Source organism: Hemiscyllium ocellatum, chromosome 3 (assembly GCF_020745735.1).
Source record: "Hemiscyllium ocellatum isolate sHemOce1 chromosome 3, sHemOce1.pat.X.cur, whole genome shotgun sequence".
NCBI classification, from domain to species: Eukaryota; Metazoa; Chordata; class Chondrichthyes; order Orectolobiformes; family Hemiscylliidae; genus Hemiscyllium; species Hemiscyllium ocellatum.
In genome coordinates this window covers 110,910,016-110,922,673 of record NC_083403.1, presented here as the reverse complement: position 1 = coordinate 110,922,673, position 12,658 = coordinate 110,910,016, and the positions used below count along the sequence as shown (strand labels likewise).

At 38.9% G+C, this 12,658-nt stretch overlaps 1 protein-coding gene across 4 annotated transcripts in view; it reads left to right on the top strand.

Annotated features, from left to right (window-relative positions):
- The window catches only part of lrrc1 (leucine rich repeat containing 1), a 184,290-nt gene that overhangs the window by 124,371 nt on the left and 47,261 nt on the right, over positions 1-12,658 (top strand). For all 4 annotated transcript variants that reach the window (XM_060852839.1, XM_060852831.1, XM_060852854.1 and 1 more), the window contains one exon: positions 11,147-11,230. In XM_060852839.1, the coding sequence (XP_060708822.1) occupies positions 11,147-11,230 (84 nt within the window). The remainder of the gene's footprint in view (positions 1-11,146; positions 11,231-12,658) is intronic.

The following is a 12,658-nucleotide window of genomic DNA, read 5'->3' as shown; positions in this document are numbered from 1 at the left end:
ATGTCCATTAAGTCTCAAGTACTTATTAACACCTAAAAATATGTTACAAAACTGTGTGCTTTAAAACAAGCAGATTAAAATGGAAACTATGCTCTTTACCAAGCAACTCAACCAGTCATACATATGTGGGAATATCTGACATCAAAGTTTTCAGCCAAAAAGCATTAACTTGAGGCACAAATTGGAATTTTACCCTCCCCATCAATTTTGCAAAAGTCACTAATTTGTAAAGCTTTAGATGATGTGCAAAATGATGTTATCCATTATCATTCAATAATCTTCGTGTGATATTTGCGTAACTGTCATTAAACATGATGTACACTTCGCCACAGTTGTTTCACATCCATGAAACGCTCATGTAGAGGACTCAACACTCTACACTTTGAACATTATTCAGTGAGAGTCATGGACAAGCATGCATCACTGAAAAAATCTGGTTTTGTCCAATTCCATTGATACTGAGAAAATTCTAATGCATCAGTTTTGTTTAGTACTTTTTGAATAATGCTGAGATGGCAGCAGTGATTTTCTGTTTAGAATTTGACAAGAAACTTCCAGCCTCAAATCTCCACTAGCAATAAATTCAATGCAAGTGAAGAATAATTAATACACAGTTCAAGTCCCAAATTCTGATTGGTATCCCTGAAAGTTTGATCATATGAAGTTGACCCTATATCATTTGACCATGTGATATTTGATTGCTGTTTTATCACATACTTAGTCAAATGTTATTGCATTTGCTATACAGAAATCAAGTCCTGTGTAGTTGTTTCTTTGCATGTGATTTTGCACTAGTAATTATTAAAGGAGGTTTGAAGAACAAGATGTCGACCTGGTTTTTAGCTCTCCTCTCTCATACTCTCTCTCCTTAGAGCCAGTTTTGGATCCGTTTTCAGATAAATGTACAAATTCTGATTTAAGACCCTCAGTCAGATGTGCTCCAAACTTGGACCGCATGTATCAAAACCCATCAAGTACATACTAACCTGAGCCCAATCACAAGACTGTACATACAACAGTGGATTCTGTTTGGGACTGATCCCTTATTGCCTGTTACCTTAAAGTCTGCTCGGAACTAATTCTTCTAAATGACTTCTGAGCTTTGATACAATGAAGGTGGAATTACTTCGAATTATAAAAGTTATAACACAGAAGGAGGTCATTTAGACCCTGTCCGAATGTCCTCCCTTCTAACCCCATTCCCAACAAATCTGTTTACATTCCTTCTTCTCAAATATTTAATCCCTTCCTTTTTAACTTAGTTCTCAATATCTATCCGAACAGTTAAGTGTGAAGTATCCGACAGTTTATTCACCTCAGTACAAGAACTGTCCTTGTTTAATGGTCCTTACCACCTTGTTTTTGTTGTTCGTGTTTTGAAGAAAATGCTAGTCCCAAAGCCATGACACCTCGCCTAATCACTCTTGCTCCATTCTCTTGCTTGACTACTTCTCCATAACCTCCAATTTTTCAATCTCCAAGGCTTTCCCAGATCCCACATTTCAGTTTGATGCACCCATGCCATAGAGATACATCTCTGTCCCAACACCAAGACCTGAGAGTTCACTCCCCAGTTTATCTCTTGATTCCCCCATGCCATCTTAGTAGTCTGATTCTTCAATCTCTATCTCATCCTACCCTTTTGCTCCTATTCCTCAGATTTGGAAAAACATTTAAAGGTTTCCTTAGCCGTAATTTGTAAAAGTATCTCTAAATAAGGCAGATTTTACAATGACATGAGAAGTATTGGTCTGTTCCGGACAACTTTAAAAGATTTCTGGCATGCTTTTCACATCATATGTGGCTCGCAGACTCAGCTTACATCTCATACGTGAATGTTGCAACTCCGACAGGAGGAGTGTGCTGTTAACCAAACTTCACTTCTGAATTGTACCATTAGTATGAATCTTTAAATTCAATACTAAATAATCCAATTGCTTCATTTCAGTACTTCTGTTATTCGGAACAAAAATCTTTTCCCAGGTTTATTTAATGAAATTAAAAATGACTTGTTTATTATAAACTAGACCTATTCTTTAAACAAGTGGAAAAATTGCTATATAGCAATGTTTCCTTAATCTCAAGCAAACACATTCAGAGGGCAAACAAGACAATACAGTTCTGCAGAGACGACACATTTAAAAATAAACAAAGAGAAATAACAAAGAAAGAAACACTCCTGTGGGCCACGGATCTAACTTTCTGCGGCAATGAGTTTCACAGAATAACCACCCTTTTGCTGAAGAAATTCCTCCTCATCTCAGTTTTAGAGTCTCAGCCCTTCACCTTGAGGCTATGCCTTCGGTACGTATTCTCTCCGATTAGTGGAAATATCTTCGACATGTCCATGCTATCTAGGCCCCTCAATACTCTGCAAGTTTCAATGAGATCTCTCCTCATCCTTCTAAACTCCCATTGAGTACAGACCCAGAGTCTTTTAGCCACTTCTCATATGACAAGCCCTTGATCCTGAGCATCATTCTTGTAAACCTCTTGTGGACACCCTCCAATGCCAGTACATTCTCATCAGACACAGGGCCCAAAACTGCTAGTGATATTCCAAATGTGCTGTGACCAGAGCCTGTACAGGCTTAGCAGTATGTCTCTACTCTTGTATTCTAGCCCTCTTGAAATGAATGCTAACCTTGCATTTGTCTTCTAAGCTGCCAACTGAACCAGTATTTGAACTTTAAGAGAATCCTGAATGAGGACTGCTAATTCCTTTTCTGCATTAGATTTCCAAAGCCTTTCTGGTTTAGAAAATAGTCTGTATCTCTATTGTTCTGACAAAAGTACATAATCTCTCATTTCCTTACATTGAATTCCACCTGACACTTTAACCACTCTCCTAACCTGTCCCAAGTCCTCTCCAACCTCCCCATTTCCTCAATGGACACCTGTTCCTCCATTTATCTTTGTGTAATGTGCAAAATAAGTAACAATGCCCTCAGTTCCTTCATCCAGATCATTAATGCATAGCATGAATAGTTGTGGTCCCAACACTGACCACAGTGGAACTCCACTAGTTAATGATTGCCATCCTGAAAAAGGCTCCTTTATCCCCACACTCTGCCTTTTGTCAGTCAGCCAATCTTCCGTCGGTGTTGGTACCTTGCCCCTAACACCATGAACTTTTATCCTATTTAGCAGTTCCTTTGCAGCCCTTGTCAAAGGCATTCTGGAAATTCAAATAAGTCACATCTCCTGGCTTTCCTTTGTCTAATTAGCTTGGTACCTCCATAAAGAATTCTAACAGATTTGTCAGACATTATCTCCCATTGATGACCTGTGGTGACTCAGTTCTGTTTCACTGTGCACTTCAAGTAAATGGAATCTCCTATTTAATAATGGACTGTCAAATCTTACCAATGACCCTGGTCAAGCTAACCAGCCTATTGTTTCCTGTCTTCTGCCTCCCTCCCTTCATGTAAAACAGAGGTGTTACATGAACCATTTTCCAATTCTTTGGGACCCTTCCTGATGTTAGTGATTCCTGAAAGATCAACACCAATACCTCTACAATCTCCTCAGCTATCTTCTTCTGAACTCTGGGGTATACTTGATCTGTTCTAGGCGATTTTATTCTCTTTCCCTAGCACCTTCCCCTTTGTGACGGCTAATACATTCACCTATAATTCTCAGGAAATATGACTCTATTGCTGGATTCTTCCACTGTGAAGTCTAATACAAAATACCAATTCAGTTCTTCTGCCATTTCTCTGTTCCCCACCGTTACTACTGCTGCCTCATTTTCTAGGAGTGCAATGTTCACACTTAGATATCCAAAAAAACTCTTGCAATCTTCTTTTATATTACTAGCTAGCTTATTCTCCAATTTCTTCATCTCCCCCACCTTGTTGTTTTTGTCCATATCCACTTTTTTTTAAAGGCTTCCCACTAATCTTCACAATATTATGTTACTACTTTTGCGTTGATGTTGGCCCTGACTTCATTTTCTAGATTAGTGGTGCTGGAAGAGCACAGCAGTCCAGGCAGCATCCAAGGAGCAGCGAAATCAATGTTTCGGGCAAAAGCCCTTCATGACTTCATTTGTCAGCCATGACTGCTTCTTCTCTTCAGTATGTTTCTTCTTCCTCGGAATGAATTTCTGGTTTGCCTCTTGAATTACTCCCAAGAACTCTTGCTGTAGCTGCACCACCATCATCCCTGCTAGTCTCTCCCTCTAGTCAACTCTAGCCAGTTCCACCCTCATGTCTTTTATAGTTACCTCTATTCAACTGTAATACTGTTACATCTGATTCACTCTTTTCCGTCTTAAACTACAGAATGAATTCTGTGATATTGTAGTCACTGCTCCCTGGAGGAGCCTTCACCTTAAACTCCCTAATCAAGTCTCTCTCATAACATATTACCAAATCCAGAATTGTCTCAGGTTGTAATTTGCTCACTGAGCTGGAAGGTTTATTCTCAGAGGTTTCATCACCATGCTAGATAACATCATCAATGAGCCTCCATTGAAGCGCTGGTGTTTTGTCCCACTTTCTATTAATGTGTCTTCGTCTGTTGTGGTGGGCAATATCACTTCTGGTTCTTTTTCTGAGAAGTTGGCAAATAATGTCCAAATTGGTGTGTTTGTTAATGGAGTTCCGGTTTGAATGCCAGGCCTCTTGGAACTTACGTGCGTGTCTTTGTTTTGCCCCTCTCAGGGTAGATGTATTGTCCCTGTTGAGCTGGTGTCCTTCCTTGTCTGTGTGTAAGGATACGAGTGGTGGTTTGTCTTTTGGTGGCGAGTGGTGTTCGTTTATCCTGTTGTGCTGGTTTCCCTCTGGTTTGTCTGATGTAATGTTTGTGGATGTAGGTTTGCTCGGTGAGCTGAAATGTTCGTTTTCAGACGTATCGTCACCATACTAGGTAACATCTTCATTGAGCCTCCAGATGAAGTACCGGTGGTGTAGCCTGCTTTCTATTAATGCGTTTGGGTTTCCTTGTGGTGGTCGTGTCACTTTCGATGGTGATGTCATTTCCTATGGTGACGTCATTTCATGTCCTTTTTCTCAGGGAGTGGTAAATGGAATCCAAGTCAATGTATTTGTTGATAAAGTTCCGAATGAACTGCCATGCTTCTTGGAATTCTCGTGCATGTCTCTGTTTGGCTTGTCCTAGGATGGATGTGTGTCCCAATCAAAGTGGTGTACTTCCTCACTCGTATGTAAGGATACTAGTGAGAGTGGGTTATGTCTTTTTGTGGCTAGTTGATATTCATGTATCCTGGTGCCTAGTTTTCTGCCTGTTTCTCCAATGTAGTGTTTGTTACAGTTCTTGCAAGGTATTTTGTAAATGATGTTGGTTTTGCTTGTTGTCTTTATCGGGTATTTCAAGTTCATTAGCTGTTTTAGTGTGTTGATGGGTTTGTGGGCTACCATGATGCTCGGGCTGAAGTTGTCTGGTCGTCATCTGCGAGATGTCTGAAATGTAAGGTAGTGTGGCTAGGGTTTCTGGGCGTGTTGTGTCTTTTTGTTTAGGTTTGTTGTGTAATTGGCGGACTGTGCTTCATGCGAACCTGTTGTTCTTGAGTACGTTGTATAGGTATTTTTCTTTGGCATCTCATCGTTCCTGGGTGCTGCAGTGTTTTGTGGCTCATTAAATAATGCCCCGATCCAGTTGCGTTTGTGGTTGTTGGGATGATCTAAGTTTTTAAACCGTATCCCCTTGTTCCATTGTCTCCCACAAGGGGAAACAAACAATTACAATGTCATACAACACGGAAACAGATCCTTTGGTCCAGTGGGTCCATACCAACCAATCCCCCTAAAGCTTTCCTGTTCACGTACTTGTCCAAATATCTTTTAAATGTTGTAACTGTGCTATTATTTCCTCTATCTGTTCATTTCACAGACAAATAACCCTTTCTGTGGAAAAAGTTGCTCGGATCCCTTTGAAGTCTTTCTCCTATCACCTTAAAAATATGCCCCCTAGTTTTGAACTTCCTCACTTAGATTGAAAGCAAAAGTCTTTTCTCCAATCTGTACCCCTCATGATTTTACAAACCTCAATGAGGTTATACTTTAACTTCCCACACTCCAGCAAAAACACTCTCAGCATATGCAGCTTCTTCCTATAACCTTAAGTCCTTCGTACTAGCCAACATCCTGTAAATCTTTTCTGAACCCTCTCCAATTTGACAATATCCTTCCTATAGCAGGGCGACCAGAACTAGATACAGTACTCCAAAAATGGCCTCACCTACATTCTGCACGGCCTCACCAACATTCTGCACAACCTCAACATGACGTCACAACTCCTATACTCAAAGGTTTGAGACGTGATGGCAAGTGCTGTCTTAAACACCCTACCTGTGATGCAACTTTCAAAGAACTATGTACTTGAACCGCAAGGTGTCCCTATTTGACAATGCTATCATTTGACAGTGCATGACCATTACCTGTATAAGTACTGCCTTTGTTTGCTTTACAAAAATGTAATACCTCGCATTTATCCAAATTAAACTCCATTTGCCAATGTTCAGCCCATTGATCCAATTGATCAAGATCCCTTTGTGACCTTAGACCACCTTTTTCACTGTCAACTATAATTTGGTATGGCCATGCTTTTAGAGTATTGTGTTCATTTCTGGTTGCCACATTACACAACATGGAAGCTTTAGAGAGAGTGCAGAAGAGGTTTACCAGGATGCTGCCTGGATTATAAGGAGAGGCTAGAAAACAGGAGTTATTTTCTCTAGAGCATTGGGGTTTGAGGAGAAACTTGATTGAAGTCTATAAAATAACGAAATGCATAGATAGAATTGATGGTCAGAATCTTTTTCCTTAGTTGATATGTCTAATATTTGGGGGCAGGCATTGGTGAGATGGGTCTGGAGTTCAAAGGAGATGAGGGGCAAGTATTTTTCCACAGGGTGTGGTCGGAGCATGGAACACACTACCAGGGGTGGTTGTGGAGGCAGATAAGTTAAAGGTGTTTAATGGACTTTTAGATAAGCACACAAATATACAGAGTGGAAGCATATGGACCAAGGATAGGCAGAGAGGATTAGTTTTATTTGGTATCATGTTTGGCACAACATTGTAGGGCAAAGGGCCTGTTTTGGTGCTATGTATGCCACTAATTTTGCTGTCATCTGCAAACTTACTAATCATGTCTCCTAAATTCTTATGCAAGTTGCTTATATAAATGACCAACAAAAATGGGCTCAGCACTGATTCCTGTGGAACACGCTGGTCACAGGCCTCCAGTCTGAAACGAACGCTGTACCACCACCCTCTGTCTCTTACTGTCTAACCAATTTTGCGTCCAGTTGACAAGCTCTCCCTGGATATCTATATAATCTATCATGTCGAAGGCTTTTTTTAAAGTCCTTGTAGACAATGTCTACTGCACTGCCCTCATTAATCTTTTTGGTTCTGTCCTCAAAAGAACTCAATCAAGTTTGTGAGATATGATTTCCCAAACACAAAGCCATGATGACTTTCCCTCAGCACTCCTTGTCTTTCCAAATGCATGTAAATCCTATCTCTTAGAATCTCTTCTCCTGACTATCTTTCTGAAATAAAGGCACAATATTAGCGACCCTGCAGTTCTCTGGAACCTCATCCATGGCTATAGATGATACTAATATCTCTGCTTGGATCCCAGCAAATTCTTCCCTAACTTCCCATGTCCTGGGATACACTTGATCACATCCTGAAGATTTATCCACCTTCATGGCTTTTAAGACCTCCAGCATCACTTCTTCTGTAATGTGTACTTGTTTGAAGACATCCTTATTTATTTCCCTGAGTTTCCTAGCCTCTGTCATTGTCCTCCCTAAAAATTGATGCATAATGTTCAATTAGTGTATCTCCCATCTCCTGTGGTTCCACTACACACATGATCTTGTTTATCTTTAAGGGGCCCTATTCGTTCCCTAATTTCTCTTAGCATACTTGCAGAATCTTTTTTGAATTCTCCTTAACCCTAGCTGTCAAGGCTGTCTTGTAACTCCTTTTGTCTTCCTGATTTCCCTCTTAAGAATGACCTGACACCTCTTATACTCTTTAAGAGATTCACTTGATTCTAGTTGTCTATTCCTAACATGTGCCGTCTCCTTATTTTTGACCAGATCCTCAATACCTGTATTTATGCATCATTCCTCACACTTACCAGCCTTACCCTTGACTCTAACAGGAACACAATGCCTATAAACTCTTGTTATCTCACTTTTGAAAGCCTTCCACTTGCCAGTTTTCCCTTTTCCTGTGAACAGATTACCCCAATCGACTTTCGAACATTCCTGTCTCATACTGTCAAAATTTACCTTACTCCAATTTAGAACTTTAATTTTTATACAAGGCCTGTCCTTTTCCATTACTATTTTAAAACAAATAGAATTATGATCTTCGGTCCCCCCCTAAAATTTCAGTAACTTGCCCCACCTTTTTCCCAAAAAAGGTCAAGTTTTGCTCCTTCTCTGGTGGGCATATCTACATTTTGATTAAAATAAATTCTTGAATACATTTAACAATTTCCTCACCATCCAAGCCCTTAACGCTATTGCAGTCCCAGTCTGTATTTGGAAAGTTCAAATCCTCTTCTATTACAACTCTATTATTCTTATATGTCTGAGACCTCTGTGTATTTGTTCCTCAGTTTCACGCTGACAATCCGAGCAAGGTGATCAGCTCCCTTTTTTTTGAGTTTCACTCGTATAATTTCACTGGTTGAACCCCCAGAAATATCCTCCCGAAGTACAGCAATAATGTTATCCCTAATCAAAAATTCCATTCCCCTTCTTGTCTCCCTATCTATCCTTCCTACAGCATCTAAACAGATCATTGAGTTTCCAGTCCTATCCCTCCCTCAGCCACGTTTGAATATTAGCAATGGTGTTCCAAACCCATGTTCCTATACATGCCCTGCATTCATTACCTGAAAGACCCCTCGTATTGAAATAAATACAATTTAACTCTTCAGCGTTACTTCATTCTCTGGCTTGCTCTCACCTTCCCTTTCTAAGTAACTTGTTGTCTTCTATTCCAACTCTCACTAGCTTTACTATCTTTGAGGTTCTGCTTTTCAACCTTCTACCTAACTTCCTGTCTTCATTCTGCAAAGTTTCAACCTTATCCCTAACTATGCCATTCTTACAAATGTGTACGATAACATCCAGCTTTTCATTGTTCCCTTTGACAATATGCTGCAACTGCTTTGAGACATCCTTAACGCTGGCACCAGGGAGGCAACATATCCTGAATTCGAGCTCAGCTGCAGAATTGCTTGTCTGTGCCCTGACTGGAGGGCCCCCTATAACAATTACCCTTTTGAATCTTGACAAATCTGGCTTGACAGAAGTGTCTAAGAAATGACTGCCACTTCTGTCTTCCTCGAAGATACTATCCATTCGCACAACAGTACCCAAAATGGTATATCTGTTTGAGGGAGGAATAGCCGCAAAAGCTCCTCTATTACCTTTCTACCTCTCCTGACAGTTGCCCACCTATCTGACTGAACCTGTGACATGACCACTTAACTAAATTTACGAACAGTTGCACTCTGTGCTTCTTGTATGCTCCTCATTGACTCCCAGCTGCCTCTCCAGTCAATCTAAACAGTCTGATATGAGATGGATCCAAACACAGTGCAGACAGTGTCTCCAAGGACAATCAACTCCCTTATCTCCCACATCTAACAGGAAGGGCATTCCACTCCATTGACTGACATAATTGCCTCTTAAACATTTGCTAACGTAGATTTAACTAAAAAGACCCACACATTTTTGAGTCCCAGTGTTTCTAGACTGCTGCTTATACACAATGCTGCGCAAATTTAAGCCTATATTCTATATTGTAAGCTTAAAAGAAGCAGCTCTAAATAAATGTTTTTTCAAAAAAAAAACTACCCTTACCCACAATTTTTAATTTTAAGCATGAGACAAAAATAACTAAATTCTTAAAATCCAGTCCTTAGCTGAACTCAAAAATAGCTACCACCTCAGATCCCCTAACACTCAGCTCACAGCTCTAAGATATGCCAATCCCTTGGACTCCTAGATTCAGTTTGACAAAAATAACAGATCCAAGATCTGCTCACTGTCGTTATTTTAACCGCCAGCAGTGAACCCTGACAAACAAGTTGAAAAGGTCAATCTTCCAAGTTCTATGCACACAAAAACAAAATCTCTCCCTGGAGCCGTCAACACCTTGACATGCATGTAGACAGGTCTCTCCCAAATTCCCTGTAATCTAGTCTTTCCTTCCTCACATTCTTTCTTTTGTTCGAAAAATAATTTTAAATTAAAACTTTTCTCCTTCTCCTCTTTTTAAAAAAAACAGGATAATCACAAGAAAAGCCTCCAATTCAGGAGTAGATGCAAGCTCCACACTACTTTCCTTCCACTTTTTTTTAGTGTCATCCTTTCAACATCCATCCTGTTGAGTTCTGTCAAATATGTATGCTTCAATAGGGCCACCTCTAAATTCTTCTATATCCTTTGGAATTCTTCTAAATTCCAATGGATATAGGTTCAGGCTGTTCAACCTTTCCACATAAAATAATCCCTTCATCGCAGTAATCATTCAAGTGAACCTTACACGGACTGCTTCTAAATGCAATTAATCCTTTTTTGAGTAAGAAGACTGACACTGTAAATTGTATTCCCAGTGTGCCCTCAGCAATGCTAATATACAACAACAGCAATACATCCTTCATCTTAACATTCCGTTTCTGTAAAAATAAGTTACAACATTCCGTTTGATTTGAAATTAAATCTGAGAAATTTACACAATTCAACTACAATAAATTTTTCTTGATTCTTTATGAAGAAGAGATCAATTGTGAAATAATCCACATAATTTGGAGCAAGTGCCTAGTTTAATGTTGGTTTGAACTACTAAGTATTTAGTTGAGGAGATGCGCAAAGACTCAAGATTCTGAAGCTGGTGTGATAACTGTAATTTCAAGGGAAGTATGTTTTTATATCCAAAAGGACATATATATATGATTGAATGAAAGTAATCAGATTTATAATCCTAATTATTTTTCCAAAAAAAATTCCTAATTATTATACTTCTAGTGTTGAATAGAGAAGGAAATAGGAACTTGTTATCCTTGTAAACTTATTTTTAATATTTGAATAACCTTGTGATCTGCTTGATTTTGGGTATATTGTATAATGGCTGTTTTATTTTAGAGTTTGCCACGAAGTATTGGAAAGTTACGGAAGCTGACAAATTTTAATGTGGACAGAAATAGATTACTTTCCATTCCTAAGGAGGTAAGGCTGTGTATCTTTTATTTGGAATCAATTCAGAGGAATTCAGAAATCATCTTAATGCTCTTTAAGTGAGTAGATGGTGCAGCTTCTAAATGTGTGTGCTTATATCCATCACTCAGATCATACTTGCAATTCCCATTCGGCATCTTTAGACAGAGTAGAATTTCTCATACTCCAGCTGTGAAGTTTTTTTTAATGAGGTGATTATTTTTAAGGAAATGCCAGCTCCAGGTCATTAGATCAATATATTCATGATGTTCTAACAGCAAATGAAGTTCAAATTCTTTAAGCCTTTCCTAAGGAATCATGTCGGTTGTGGGCTGTTATCCCAACTACTGATGAAAAGGATGTCATTTAAATGTTATTGAAAAGTATTTTACTTTATTTCTGAAATTATAACTGAATCACTGATGTGCACAATGTAGTGCTTTGAATTGAGTGTTTGAGGTATAACTCATAAAGCAAAAGGCCTTTCTAATGTGCTGTTAAAGCTGATCAATGAGTTTTGCGTGTGCATATGGCTTCCCTATTGTCATATTAGTGCAAAGTCATTCCAATGCTTGAGGCAGTCATCTACCATTAGAAGGCAAGACATTTATTGCATCTAGTTTTCTTGATCCATTGAAAATCCAATATCTTCCATTGTTGAATGTTATTAAGCACACAGTTACTGGGCTACTTTAAAACTGAAGACAATGCCCACATTTGACTGAAAATAACTTGCTCCGAGACATCCTTTTTTTCTCATGCTGTCCGTACTCCTTGTCTTCTCTGGCTATTTGAAAGTATGTCTTCCCTCTGCATACTGTCTGATTTGAATGTCATTCAGAATTTAAAACACTCTATTTGTGAAATTGTGTGTAGTTTGTTGATGCAGCAATCTGTCGTACAACACTTAACTATAAGGCAATACTCACATTTTGGAATAGCATGTTGCAACATTGTTTACATTATATTTCGGGTTAAATAAGATTGATTTAAATGAGGAAGTTAGGAGGAGTTTGTTTAATTCCCATGCACTTGTAACCATCAGATTTGTAGTAAATACATTTCAAAAGTATGTTAGATTTTTAATACTGATTCAATTTGATTTACTTTATGGCATCAGTGAATTTGGTGATAATTTTATATAGCAAGGCAAGTTATGCCAAAAATATAAAGGCAAAGTTTACAGATGCTGGAAATCTGAAACAAACACAATTCTGCAGATCTGGCAGCATCGATGGGGGAAGAAATAGGGTGTTAATGTTTTGAGTCCAGTATGACTCTTCAAAAGGCCAACTACTCGATTTCTCTCTGAATCTTTTATATAGAATCAGTGTGGTTCTGTTGTCTTTTCTGCAACACCGCTAAAATACAGTACGACTAACACAGAATCTACACTTTGTCAACTCGGTGATTTTTAGTCTCAGTCTGTAATCTTTTGAA